Genomic DNA, 15,735 nt, shown 5'->3' with positions numbered 1-15,735 from the left:
AAAAAAAAAATACATATATTTAAATCTTCATGTGTAACTTTTTTTATGAATATTTTTAGAATGTCTGCCGCCCTGCAATGGCAACAAAAGCTCCAATATCAAGATCATCAGTTTCGTCGTCACGTGGTGAAAGTCCAACCGACGATCTTCCTCAAGCTCCAACTGGACCACGACCAGCTCCAATGGGTGGACCACCACCAATTCCCGAACGATCTTCACCAGCTGTGGGCTCAATTGGCCGCCTAAGCAGCCGAAGCAGCATTTCCGAGACCCCAGAGGAAGCTGCTGCAGCTGATAAATCAGCTTCGTTAGCCTCTAACGGACGTCGTGACTCTCAAACATCACAAGCTTCAACTGTCTCGAGTGCTTCCAAAGTCTCACAACGTCCTCCGCAATCGCAGACATCGGTTGTCGAAGATGCGGAGGACACTATGAAAAACCTTAGGAAGACTTTTGCTGGGATATTTGGTGACATGTAGGAATTAGCAAATAAGAAACGTGGAAGGACCGTTAGTGACACCAGCTCATCCTTTTTGGGAAAACAATTTTCATTCTCAGCCGGTGGCGGTGCAAAACCAGATGTTATATCTTCGCAACCCACTAAACCCGGTTCAACTAGTGATTTTAGTAGTATTGCTGAGAATATATCTTCCCAGTTGGCTAAAAGCGCTAAAGATTCTAGCTCAACAGGATCAGCATCAACTAGCAGTGATCCTAGCAACAATACACCTTCCAACGTTTTACAAGCATTCGAAGAAGAGAACAAATATAAACCAGTTACCAACTTTGAACCGCAAGAGAGAGTCAATCCATTTGATAAAGATAGCAAGACTTCTGATACATTTGCATCCACATCCATTTACAACAAGTCTTCAGCAATTCCAGCAACAACAACTGCAACAGTCCCAACAACATCAGTTTCAAGTAAAAGTGCATATTCAAGTGATATTGGCACCAAGGAATATTTAAAGAAATATGATTTTGAGAGTTCTACAACTTCATTGGACTCTAGGACTGATTCGATTGGTGCAACTGATTATAAGCCAACAATTCCAACTCATAGTCCAAATGTTGCATCAAGTTCAAGTGGTTATACATCACAGTCAGCTTCGCATACGGCTAGTCCTTCGAATGGTTATAAATTAGGCGATATGAAATCTGGCAGCTATTCACGGACTGAAAGTGAGTATTTTGAAGAATGTTATGATGTTTAAGAGAGGAGATTTATATAATATATTTTTGATTCAAAATTTGTTAGTACAAAATATACACACACACACATACATACAAATAAGACAAATCAAGTTTTTTTTTTATGGTATTGTAAATTAGTATTTTAAGGGATGAAATATCGCATTATTTAACATATCTATGATACAAAAAAACCTTCCCACCTAAAAGCATTTTTTTGCGTCCTAAGGTTTCCAAATCTTTTTATTGTACAAAAATGTATTTTATCAAAAACTTAGTTCTTTTTTCACAAAGTTTATAGTTTTCAAAATCATGTGGTTGAAGAAACATCTAGAAAAAAAAAAGAAAAACAAAATTCAGCTACTTAAATTTTCACTGAGTAAAGCTCATAATTTAGAAATTAACAAATGCTCGAAAACGATAATGAGGCCAAATTTTAGTTATTAAAGCATTTACCTACCACTAAGCGAAACCCTTAAATTTTAAAAGTAAAGCTAGTTAAATGCTTTGTTTGTTGAACGAACCAAAAATTTATAGCTCGTATGGTTTTCGAGTTATTGAATTTTCCGTTAAAAAAAGCTAGCTTAATTAAATTTTTATAATGTGTATACATTTTATTTAACCATTTTACAAAAAAAGTCACCGTTTCAAAAAATTGTTTTTTTTTTTTAAATACCTACAAAAATGTTATTTTTGAACTTTTTCTAACTTTTAAATATTGTAGTTGTTTCAACACCCAGTATAAATTTTTGTAATCGGCTAAATGGTTTAAACAGTCCAAAATTTTTTTATCTCTACTATTGAAGTTAAAGATAGAATTGACAATTCTTATATTCTTATTCAAAGTACGATTATACTCATACAAATTTTATTATTAAATAATTAAATTTGAATGTACCTACAGGCTTTTGAATGTTAACCCTCTGTAGGCACACCTCTTTTTGCGAATTTGTTTTATACTTTTTCATGTCGCTAGAACTTTTTTCGGTCTCACTATTTTATAGAGAATCATATTTGAAATTGATGTAGAATTTTCCAAGGAATTCGAATATTGGATTCACAATTCCAAAAAAATGTATTTTCACCCTTATAAAGACACTTTTTTCTGACCACTTTTTATTTTTGTCCTGCCAAATTCGCACCCGTGTTCCGACAGATGGTTAATAAATAATTAAGCTAAAAAAAATTCCTAGGCGATGTATATATTTCTAAGAATTACGTTATAACGATGGGTTTGGAATTCAATTTTACAGTGGAGCATTTTCCACAGCCTCTCACAAAAATCACAAAAAAAAAAATTAATTTACTCTTACATTTTTTTCACAAATGTATGATAAAGAAATGACAATGGTATTATATACACATATGATACATGACTTCGAGGTATTTTTTAATGATGATTTCAAAAAGCCTAAAATCTAGGCAATCTGACGTCTCTGAAAAAAAAGTTAGATAAACCTGTTTTTCATCTGTCAACCCATATTATTATATAACACTTGCTAAAAGTTATGGTAGCGGAACCAAATTTTGCATGAAGGATTTTATGTCCATTATCATTTGGAATCAAAACAATTCAATGCAAAAAGCATTCATATCTATATCACAAAATGGTAATTTTTGAAAAAAGGGGAAATTTTGGGATATGCACTAAAGAATATCCTGGTACAATCTTGGAATAAGTGCTAATAGGCTAATTTTTTTGTTTCTATCTTTGTTTGGATATTCTATAACTTATGTCAAAAATCTAAAAAAAAATCTAATGTCCGCAAGTCCATCGTCTATTTTTGCTAATTTTGAAAATCTCCATTTTTCTAGACTTTTGAGGTATGTTAAAGAATGCCAAAACGAAGATATTGAGCAAGAAAAATTTCTATTAGTATTCATTCTGAGGTTTATCCCTTTTTTCACCTTATTTGACTGTATTAATTCGATTCTACTATTTATAGCGGAAGGTCCATTTAAGGACATCTTCCCCTACAGTTATTGACGGTTCAAAATATCACAAAAGTAGGTACTACCTTATATGCAAGATAACACAAATATTTTAATAAAAACCGTTAGAGTCATATTTTTTTTAGTAAACTCTTCTTTTTTCGCTGTACCGTTAATAAAAAAACTTCAATATCTCCTCTAGAGAATCACTCAAAACTGTTAAATACCAATTTTTTTAAGAAAGTCGCTTTGGTTTTGGCTGTAGATCGAGGTCTAACGAGCTAGACCCATCAATATATGGTCTAAATTAATGTAACAATGTTCTAACTCAAAGAAATCTCTACATTGGAGTCTAAGGCGTTACAAGAGTTTCGTACCAGACTCTCTACATGTCTACATAGGTAGCGTAGTTTGGCCTGTACCCCTTGCAATCTAAATTGGCGTTTGCCTTTGAATTTCTTCAAATTTTTTGTTTAACACTAATATTGCGAAAAAAAACATTGTGCCACAGGCCTATGCGTATACAACATACATTACTTTTATAACAAAGTTTTCATAAGAAGCTTCTCTTCATCACATTTATGTAAGCTGAATTGATATACATACATTCTATTTTTTTCTTTAATTTTTCCCAAATTGGCAATTTATATTTTTATGTATTTTTATATAATTTTTAAAAGAAAATAACCCTTTTTTAACCCCCCTAGGCGCAAGGATTAAAACACGGTATCTGCTGGCCATCACTTTAAGCACTCTTCTTTTGAGATTCAAAAAATAATAAAAATAAAATCAGTTTCAGAGCTGGGATTTTAAAAATAATAAATGCACGTGTACACGCTTGCTTTTCTGATTGAAACAAAAGACTGTCTGTCTGTTTCACCTTTGCACAAAAATATACGGTTAATATACTTCTCTAAATGTCCAGTTTAAAATCAGTTTTTAAAAAACTTAGTAATGCTTTTGATGTATGCTTTTAGGAAATGTAAAACACACTGAAGTTTTGTAAAGCTTCGTTAACAACCACTCATAAGGTCTCATTCGAAAACTACAAAAATCTAACAAAATTTCGCTCAGACTTTTTGAAAAATTTCAAATCTACTTTAAAGAAGTTGTTAACGTGGTTATAAATTGTATCCAAAAACTGCTTCTGAGAAAAGCTTTATAGAAACTTAAATCAGTGAGATTTATATTTTTCAACTTTTAACGAAGTCATGCCGTGTTAGGTAATGAGGACACCATGGGAAATATATGGATAAAAGAACAACTTTTGGTAATTGCAATGCATATAATTTGGTACTCCAAGAACTGGGTAAAGCATTACACATTCTTATTGTGAAGTATGTAATTGATTCAACAAACGAATATGAAAAGCCGAAAATCCTGTCGTTAGCGAAACAGTTTAGAGGATTAAAAGATTCAGACGGAGAGTTGGAGGAAGAAGATAGAATACAAAGCGGAGCCCTGACGGACTGAAAGATGTACTGCCTTTAGAAGCTTTCTTTCCTCGTGATGTGCATTTCTTAAGCTGATAATAAGCGTTTCCATGGCTTTGGATAAAAAGAACCGTTTTCCTTGGTTGCAAAGAGTTTTCTTCAAACTCCCTGAAATTTGGGTAACTTTATAAAAAAAATCCACTGTCAGGAACTTTACGACAAACTTTACTCTCAAATGAACAGACAACCCTTTGCAAGTGATTTTGCTAGCGAAGAAGAATAACTCTTCAGAACAATGGCGTTAATTTAAGTACTTCAAAATCTGTCAGGTACGTAGTACCTCCTGTCGCAATGATCAGTGCAATGGGCTTTGACGCAAGAGATCTGGGTTCGTATCCCAGCCTCCACTACCTACATAAAAAAACATATTTATTTAAGGCACTGCGTCTCGCGAGGAATTGACAAACTCTCCAGAGTATCTTTGTTGCGAAAAAGTGTATATCTGAGTAGCGGTTCGGAATCAGCGGTAAACTGTAGGTCCTTCCCATTTTTTTTTCGCGAGAAGGCTACCTTTCGTGTCCATTGTGGAGAAGAGTTGGTTCGACAGATTTGTTGGTTTTAAGAAGTTTTTTTGCTTAGTTATTGATCATGTAAACACTTAATTCTATGAATATGAGCGTTGCAGGCCTTCCAAGCTGGTTGGAATCTATTCCGGTTAGTCTCGGAAAGAAGTAAGCTTTAAAGCTTTAGTCTGTAGTTTGTATAAAGACAAAAATTTCTATATTGAAAATATTTTCTCCCAAATAAAATTAATATCTAAACAAAATTCTCATTTATTTTTGTTTTTATGTGTATTTGCAGGCAATGAGAAACCTTCCGATTTAGATATTATTTTTGGAGAAAATAAACCCCTATCTGGTGGCAATGGTAAAATTACACGTTCCGGAGGTTCACTCTCCGATGCTGATATTATTTTTGGTGGACCACCAACACGTTCTGATCGTTTTGCTAATTCAAAAAGTATGAGTGTTACAACTGACACCCGAAATAATTCTTCAACTGGTGTTGCAGGCGGAAGTGGCACAAATTCATATAAAATCTATGAAGGTATACAAAATAATGCCTTTCAAGATTTTGATTCACAATCAATAGGTTCGACAGCAAGTGATCATTGGAGTAAATCCATTGAAGATGATGGCGATATAGATCTTAAATAAAAAAAAAATAATAAAATCATGATAGATTACTTATGATTTAAATCATAAAATAATTTTCATATATCATTTTTTTATTTAAGAAAAAAAAAAAATTTACCATTTTTTCATATAAGAAATTCTCTTATAGAATAAAATGGGAAAAGAAAAAGAATTAATTCAAGAAACATGTTGTCGCCTCCATAGTTTCCTGGTTTCACTTCACAAAAATCCATATAAATTTCTTCAATCATAATAATAAATTATCTCTTACATAAAACATATAGAAAAAAATCGAAATCATAACCATTGTGTAATCGTCATAAACCGAATTGTAGCCAATAGATTCTAGATTCTCCATTCTTACTACCATACAAAAAATTAGTTCAAAATCAACAGAATTATAAAAATAAACTGAAATAAATATTCCCACAGAATGAAAAATGAATGCTGAAAATGATATAAAAATATTAATTTATTCATTTTAAAAATAAAATTAAATTTAGGGCATAAATAAAAATAATCTATATAAATGGATATCATCAAACTAAAAGTAATTTTAAAATATTACAAAAAGTCAATATATATACATTACAATATAATATTATATTATATACAATATATAAATATATAAATCGTTTTTATTGTTATTGTTAAATGAAATACGCATCAAAAATCCCCCACTATCATAACGACACAAAAAACATAAACATATACATAAATAAATTATTTAAATTAAAAATACATTTAAAATTAAATTTTATTATAATTAAACAATATATGTTAATGTTAAACTTAAAAATAAAAAACAAAATATGACATCATAAAACAAACCGTAGTTCATTTAAAATTATATAATTATAAATATCATACATGACAATATTACAAAAAAAAAATACATTTCTTGTTAGAAAATAAATATACAAAATAATAATAAAAAAAAAATAAAAATATTTATAATTACACAATAAATATGTGTTTGATATGAATGTTTGTTACTAAAAAATAAATAAATAAAAAAATATATATTAAACGGTAGGCCATTTACAACGAAAGAAGGTACGTTTTTGAACAAATTTTAGGACCATATGGCCAGTATTAAAAATAAAAAATAAAATTATACATTAATGTTCGCATATATGTATACAAATATATATACAATTCACGCCTAGATACACACGTGCATTACAAAAAAAAAAAAATACAAAAATTAGTTAAAAGCTACGCACACACATTCATAATGCTGATGACAGAAAAATGCATAAAACATTTTATTTAAGCAACAAACTAGTTTATATATATGTATGTATGAATGTAAAAAAAAAATAAATATTACATATTGTGTATGTAAATTGCACGCAGTTATATAAACTTCCTATAAAAATTACAAAAAAAAAAAAAAAAAATTTAAAAATATTTATGGTAAAATCCTCCTTTCCTCCTTTCATGATCGTATAACTCTTTTTCATTTTTCAACAACATTACCTATAAACATAATATAAATTATATAAGTTTAAGCTACATTAGCATTTTTAAAAATTTTTAAATATTATTGTTCTTTTGTTGTTTTTTTGTGTTAATATTAACTATCTTTCCTATATCATACACTTTTTTCAAAATAAATTTTTAAATGTTTCTATTACATTTAGAGAATATATAATATTAAAGTTCTTAAAAAAAAAAAAACTATGCTACAAAAATAAATATATATATCTATTATTCACATGTTACATACAAAAATCACTTAAAACAAATAATGTTAGTAAAAAATACATGTTCATTTCAAAAAAAAAGAATTCCCATATTCCAGAAATATAAAAACAAAAAAAAAAAAACATACATATTCATACCTAAAATGCATTTCCAAAAAATTATTGCATAAGAACCGGAGTATTATAAAAAATAATAATAATAAATTATACACAGGATAAAGTAAATGGATGATAAAAAATAATATTTATGATGTTATTAAAAATATAAACCAGAAACAGAAACATGATAAATGGGTAAACTGAAAAAGCTATACTAAAAGTGTCATCATCTAAAAACAATTAATATGTGTTGTTTAAAAAAAAATTAAAAAAAAAAACTATGTATTTGTATACATATGCAAAAAAAATTGAGTTAAATAAAGGAGGAATTTTTAAAATTATTTATTGATGTTTTTAATAATTGTTTTAATACTGGTTGTTATTTAGAAGCACAGTAAAGTGAAGAATTTATCCCCAAACTAAAAAGTTAGTACAACCACGGAATCGTCTTGTCTATACGCAACTTTTGAGACCTCTTACTATAAAATAGAAGAAAACGCAAAAATCTTCATAAAGTTACACTCTAAAGTACATCACTTATGAGGGATTTAATAAAACGTTTACAAAATCTCGATTTTTGTGAAAATGTGCATTTTTCGGAAGCTTTCCGTTTTCGTTTTCTTCCACGGACGAAACAAGTTAAGTAGTAATCAGAATTCAAGCCAGAAACTACTAAGCATAAGTTGTACAATTCATAACTTATACTTAGTAGTTTCTGGCTTGAATTCTGATTACTACTTCACTACAGTGAAAAGTCCAAAAACTCTCCATTTTTCTGCACAGTACATTGGCGCACCATAAGCAAGTTGTAAGTAAGTAATAATTTCACTCACCGTTTAGGCGTTTAGAAATTACTTTATTTCTATTTTTCTGTTTTTTAAACCAAATTACCTACATGAAAAAAATTTAATATTGAATTTTTCATTTTTATTTTCTGAACGGAGAACGGTTAAGAAATAAAATGCACGACTGGATCGCACGAAGTTGCTCTTAGAGTTTTTATATAGAAATTTGGTAAATGTAGTGTAGGTACCTACACGGTTACTTTTTGGACTACTATAGGTCTACACCAAAAATGTATTGAAATTTAATACCATGACGAATATTAAAATATTTTAGTTAATACAAAATGTATTAAAACTTAATATAGTTGTATTAAAAAATTATTCTGTTTACATTAGAATTTAATACCAAATGTATTAAATTTCAAGTATTGCATATTAAAATTTAATCTTTTTTATGTTAATATCTAATAAGAATTTTATTAAAAGATAATACAAAAATATTTCAATTAAATTTCAAATATATTTAAAGTTAATAAGATGTATTCTTTTTGCAAAATTCATTACTGAAAATAAATATTAATCATAAATAATATAATAATGGTGACATTTACTGTCTCTATTTTATCTGTTTCACAAACTGTGGCACGGCGCACGGAAAATCTTATTGCCGATCAAAATTCATCTGCAATGTATGCATTTTGCTTCGAAAAAATACAAAGCGCCTTCAAATTAGTACAAATTAACAATTTTTAATTTAATTTTCTTTAAAAAAGATACCTCAAACATCGATTTTTTTTTCTATTTTAAAATGGCTGCGACTGTCGTTACATCCGTTTTTTTAAAAATCAATAATAAAATTTAAACCGAAAATTTCAAAAAAATTCAATGTCCCGTTTTCTAAAATTTGATTTAAAAAAAAATTTCAATTTTTTAAGAAATACAAAATTAGTAGTTTGGCAGAAAATCAACTAAAAAAAAAATGGTTGTATAGCAGGTATCTACCGTTAATAATGATAATCGAAAAAAAAATGTTTTCATAGGAAGATAGACCTTGTACAAAAACTAATTTTTGATTTTTTTTTAACAAAATCGTTGGAGCCGTATTCGCTGAAAAGTAAACTTGTTTGAAATTTGTATATGACACTGTTATTTTTGGTCCAAAAAGATTAATTCCAAAAACCCCTCTAGAGAGTCTTCAAAAAATGCTACATACCAAGTTTGATGTAATCGGAAAAGAGTTGATCTATTTATTTAAGGCTATATTCAAGGGTAAACAAACATATCTCCGCATATTTGTTAAGTACTTGTCGGCACTTTATGAAGAACTTTTTTTAGCCAGAAGAAAGCTATTTTCGTATTGGTTCCAGTGTTGCCAGAATCTTTTAAAGGCAAGAAGTCGAATTTGAAAAATCTTAGAGCCAAAGCCAGGCGCTTTCAAAAACGGTAAATAAAACAATTATTTTTGGTAGATTTTTGATTTTTTTTTTAATTTTCAGATACCTACTAACTTTTGTAGACTTCAAGTATAAAAACATTATTTGCTTTTCATTTTGTTGATATATTTTAGTTTTTAAGCTCACTGGCGGGAGCTTAATTCAATTTGTAAAATGAAAAAATGTTCACATCTCTGGTGAATTTTTGTTGTTAAATGCTTTTATTTTAAAGTAGCCTTAAAACGCCAAGCTCAAAATTAAACGATCCAAATCCCGAAAAATCAGAAATTAAAGTTTTAAGGAGCGAGTTAAATGTTCAGGGAGCCTAGTTGTACGTGTTTAACTCGATTTTTAAAACATTTTGAACCTAATATTTTGTCATGAAATTTTGTAAATGAATTCCAATTTTCTCTTAATTTAAAGGTGTAATTAATTCTAACTTCTAATTGTATCTTATATAACTACAGGTCTTTCAACCCTTAATACACAAAGCAATTTTCCATTTAGAAGCGGTATTTGAATCATCACTTTTCATTTTGTTTCCGTTCTTCCGTTAATAAATAGCCTATTTGTAATCTATTTCATTACAATAATCGATCTTCAATCAACTTAACGTTAAGTGCATTTGAACAACATTTGTAGTTAATCTACCTGCGTTTACTTATACGCAAAATAAGAGTTACCTGCGCTGGAACCTTTCAACTGAAAAGAATGCACCTCTTATATCAATTTGTAGGCCTAAATTGTTCATGCAACTCTGAAATAACGCAGACTAATTTGAGAAACCAGAAAAAAAAAAATAAAATGGAACCACGACTGACTAATCCCAAATCGTCTTGGCGACAATATTAGTCTAGGTAGGTATTATATATATGAGGAGTTCCGTTGTTGTTGTCTCCGTCATAATCTAAACACTATTTTCGCTTTTATGCTCATCGAACCTTAGCATTTCTATGTTATTACGGTGTGTCTTCAGGTATAAAAAACTATTAGGTTGCAATAGCGCAAAGCAAATTATTCATCAGCGACACTCTTGTTGTAACATAAACTTTAAACAGACTGCGCCGCGGGTACCTTACCTACATAAAAGAACCAAGGACACACACTCTTGATGTTAGTTGAGTTTTTGAACTGGTACCACCAACTTGTTGTCTGCAATTTTTCGTCCTCCGTAGTCAACGATTACCGAAATGTACGAATATCATATCGTAAAGTGTATTGTGATTTATTTGATGATTGCAAGTGGAATAAATGCAAATGATGAAAGTGTCGGAAATGAAATTGTCCAACGCGATAGTGGTTGGCTAAAAAGTGCCGAAAATGTCCTTGCTGGTCCAGCTGGACATGTGGTTGTTGAAGTTGCTAAAGATTTGCTAAGTCGTTCGACGGGTAATAGTCAAGTTTTAAGCTTGAATTTGACGAACTTGCTTGTGATAATACTTTTGAAAGTTTTAATATTTGCTGCTGGACTTTTGGGAGCTGGTCATTGGAGTCATTATGGAAGAGGCAGGAGCTTAACTACAAGTAAGTATTTGCGTTTTACAATGTTCTTCAAGGAAAAAATTAAATAACAATAAGAGTGTTGGTGGACGAATAACGTCTTTTCAATCAGACGATGCCTTATTTCTATTTTGTATTGAGCTTAACTTGGGAATGTTTCAGGAACTGAATAGATATCAGTTTTCTCGAAGGCACTTACTTATTCAAATTTGAATGCATTGCAGAAATCATATGAACGACCAGGAGTTCAAATTAGAAATTCAGTCAAAATTGATAATGTTCCTGGATAAAACTCGGATAGAGCTGAAAATTCGTAAAGATGTTTGATACATCAATAAAAAGGAAATTGCAATTGGTCTGAATCTATCTGGCATCTCTATAAAAAATCTTTGATACAAGTTTTTCGTATTTGTATGAAATAGTGAGCCCTATCAAAAAGAAACTTATTAGCTTCTCCAGTCAGCTTCTCCAGTCAACTCTATTCCTATCCACCTTCTTTCAGTTTCACACGTCAAGTCTATTGAGGTCCAAGATCACTTGCATGTGCAACCTGACAAGTCTTCTTTCCAATACTTCTAAATATACATATGAAAAAAATGTGTTTTTCTCAAAATCTCTAAAAAATTGTAAAGAATATCCCCTAAACTTGCCAACCAAATAGCGTAGTAGAAAAATGTCCTGTATTATCTTAAACTCGTTAAAGGGTCATGAAAGATCATTTTGATGAATTTGCGATATTAAGTTGCAAGATTCGGATCTCAGTTTTTACTTCACTTTCAGATCACGCAAAATAGTTTGGCCTGATTTTTAAATTTTGAAGATGCTATTAATACTTTTGTGGACAACTCGGAAAGGTTTATTTTATTGATAGATATGTTGTTAATTGTTATTTTATAAAAATTAAGAACATACCTATAATAAAAAAGGTTTTGAATATTAAAATCAAAATTTTAATTAATTTATTCATTAGGTAAATAATTTTATAAGAAATCTAAAAAAGGTTAAAAATTATTTTTAAAATAACGAAAACTCTCATTTACATAGTTTTAATCTGAAAACTTATTTTGATATTAAATTTCTTGTATAACAAAGAATTTTTAGATTTTTTTTCTCGAAAATTGTATGAATAAAAATGGGCAGCCACTGGGGATCGAACCTACAACAATAACAACAACAACAAGAACCTAAGCAATAAAATGCAACAAAAGCTGAAGTCCGACAAAAATAAAAAAAAATTACTTACGTTGTTTCAATTTTAATATAAAGATGTTTCATGTTAATTTTTTCAACATTAAATCAACGTTGAACATAATAAATTTAACGTTGCGTTTTTTCCTCAGTGTAATTAAAAATTACCGGCCGGATTCTGCTATTCGATTGACGTGAAAGTCTAAAATAAAAAGCGTTTAAATGGGTGTTTAAATTCAACTTTAACAATTTTTTTTTTTTCTCTTTAAAATTAATAAAACAGACGGAAACAACGCTTTGCTTTCGAAATTAAGCGTTTTTTCAAAGCCATGTTAACGTGGTAAAGGAAGGAAATATTTCGATTCACATGAATCGAATAGCAGAATAAGGGTTAGGGTGCTTCTTAAAAATCAATTTTCGAAATTTTAATGGGACACCCATTCATTTTGTTATTCCTGCCTTAAATATAAATTGGGTAAGATTTGGTCCAGTTTAAACACGTTCTAGGGGTCGCTACCACAATTCAAAGTTTTGAAAAATACACCAAATTTTGTTTTTTTTTCAGAAAATTTTAAAATTTGTAATCAGAATTAAGTACTTTATATTAAATCTCTAACTGTTTTGAAAGAAATTTTGATAAAAATACAGCGGAATAAAAATGAAGTTTAATTTTGAATATTTTTGAATTTGACATTTTTTTTTGTGTTATTCTGTAGAATAGCTAACTGAGTTATCTTTCTTAGGGCCAATTTTTCAATAGTCAGTTAAACAGTCATTTAGTACTTATTCCTAAGGATAGAGAAAAAATCAATTTTTCAACAAGCAGATCTAGCTTATTCCTTAGAATAAAGCTATCTGCTTCTTTCAGATACGAATAAAAATTATTCTAAGGAATAATCTCAACAAAAATATTGTGTCAGTTGTCAAAGCTGTTTTGAAAGAATTTTGAAAAAATACAGTGGAACACAAGAAAACAAAAACAATCATGAATAAAAATGACGTTTAATTTTAAATATTTTTGAATCTGACAATTTTTTTTTGTTATTCTGTAGAATAAATTATTCTTGATTGAAAAATTCAGTGTTTTTATCTGATTGTTTATGAGCCTAATAACTTTATTCGTCGAACAGTTAACTGACTGTTTATTAGAAGATTGAAAAATCGGGTCTTAAGCTTACTTTGTACTGTAACAAAAAAAATTTTGTTGAAATTGATCTTTTTTTTTACTTAAATCTTTATTGAATGGTAGCGACCCCTAAATTTTAATATTAAAATCGGAAAAAATACCATATACTATGCTTATATGGTAGAACATAATGCAGGGGTGTCCCATTAAAAAATCGAAAAAAAGATTTTTTCGACCATATAAGAAGCACCCTAATACGGGTGTATGTTTAACATTCAAAACTTAAATTTTCGAACCTCGTTTTATAAAAAATGGACAAAGATCATGATTATTTCTTGCCTAATTGTGAATATAACAAATCAATAAAATTGTGTCCATAAAAAATTTAGTTTCATGGATTAAAAAAGTTCTTAGAGTACGAACAAATGTTTGATTCATTTTGAAGTCAAAACTTCTTTAGTATCGTAGTGATTTGAAACAAGATGAAACGAAAAAGCGACACGAACATTTAACTTGTTATAACATTTTTGTTTTAATAGATAGATGAATGAAATTTGTACTGTAGATAGGTAATTAAATAAACTTTAATTGTATAAAATTTCAATTAATTTCAAATTCAAAATTCTGGGTAACGGTAAAAAGATGTTCTTTTCCTGCACTCGTTATATCTTTTGATCAATTGCACATACAAATTTGATTTAACTTTAATACGCATGCTGATAACATAACCTTTTATTTGATATATCACACATAACGGTACATGCTCCACAAGTTACACAATCTTAAATTGAAAAAATACCTCAAAACACCTGTGGAGATCTGTTGCCGAAGACCAGCCAGCAGTAGAGAAAGTACCGTTATCTCAGTTTGAAATATCCACATGGTTGGATTTAAAAAAATTTTACTTTTTTTGTAGGCATGATTGAAGCGTCATATAAAAGGTGAAATAATAATGATATAAAATTTATTATAGGTTGTCATTTAAAAAAAGCATTTAATGGCGTTAGAAGAGAAAAGAGATTGATTTTTTTGCTTTTTTTATGAAAACTAATTGGGTTAAAAAAATTCTAGCTCTTTTTGTAGATGTTGTATAGACATAGTCGATATACATATTTTGAGCTGAAACAATAAGCTTTCAGATGGTATAAAATTTGTTGTAGGTTGTCAAATAAAAAAAGTGATTTAATAAGAAAAAGTTATACTTTTTCTGTTTTTTTTATTGCAAGAAAAATGATTTTTAAGGTTTCACTTCAACCACACATGAATTTTTTTTTTTATTAACTTAATGAAAAGTGATTGAAAAATTATATCCATGATATTCTTATGGGCTCTTTTGATCCTTCATTAAAATTAAAATTTTTGGTATCATTTTGAGTTATAATTTTTTTTTCAGTTTGAGTAAACTATTTAGGGAATCACCCTTCCCAATTCCCACATAAAGTAGATTCATACTTTTCCAAACTAAATTTCTTGAACTGACCCAGATAAAGTTTTTTAACAAAAAACATTTTTCGTTCACAAGTATATTAATTTTAATGTAAACAAATTTCGGTTTGAGGAACAATTTGTAATTAACAATAAAAATGTTCAACGTATTAATTTGCTTTTGAATTAGAACATTAATTTATTAAAAAACAAATCTTCTTTTAGCTTCATTCTTCGAAGATGGCGAAGGTCATTTAATCACTGGATTCTTAGCTGCACAAGGCTCTGGAAATGACGGCTGTTTATATCAAGCTGCTTGCCGTTCTCCAATAGCAGCCTATGAATATGCTCGTGCTGCTAAAGCTTTACTAAATGGAATTGAAAAATACGAAGGGTATTTAACATTCTTTTACAATTTTCTTTTACATTACAATCACCTCTCACCTCAAACAACACCTAACTAATTGAATGTAATTAACTTTCCAGAAAATCTCAAGACAATCCCCGCTACAACGATTTGATTGTTCTGGTTGAGAAAGCAGCTTATGATGGTTACAAGGGAACTCCGTGTGACATAGCTTATAAATGCAATATGTAACCACGAACTGACATTATCACAATCAAACAGACATTAAACAAACATTTTTATATTTTATTTAAGTACATAAATTAAATACTAATTTATTTTTGATTTTGCTTGATTTTCTTATTTTGTTTA

General features: G+C 29.2%; 2 protein-coding genes across 2 annotated transcripts in view; both read left to right on the top strand.

Annotated features, from left to right (window-relative positions):
- Nucleotides 1-7,901, top strand: part of LOC129916922 (synapsin) — a 104,323-nt gene extending 96,422 nt beyond the window's left edge. Inside the window, exons 13-14 of the mRNA XM_055997134.1 lie at nucleotides 60-1,182; nucleotides 5,418-7,901. Of these exons, the coding sequence (XP_055853109.1) occupies nucleotides 60-479 (420 nt within the window). The 3' untranslated portion in view covers nucleotides 480-1,182; nucleotides 5,418-7,901. The remainder of the gene's footprint in view (nucleotides 1-59; nucleotides 1,183-5,417) is intronic.
- Nucleotides 7,902-10,650: 2,749 nt separating this feature from the next.
- LOC129915048 (uncharacterized) lies at nucleotides 10,651-15,717 on the top strand. Its single transcript, XM_055994504.1, is given in 4 exon segments — nucleotides 10,651-10,848; nucleotides 10,954-11,302; nucleotides 15,243-15,411; nucleotides 15,504-15,717. Coding segments are annotated over 4 exon segments (828 nt in total). The 3' UTR covers nucleotides 15,616-15,717.
- Nucleotides 15,718-15,735: the final 18 nt, after the last annotated feature.

Source organism: Episyrphus balteatus, chromosome 3 (genome assembly GCF_945859705.1).
Source record: "Episyrphus balteatus chromosome 3, idEpiBalt1.1, whole genome shotgun sequence".
NCBI lineage: Eukaryota > Metazoa > Arthropoda > Insecta > Diptera > Syrphidae > Episyrphus > Episyrphus balteatus.
This window is presented reverse-complemented; position numbering and strand designations above follow the sequence as displayed.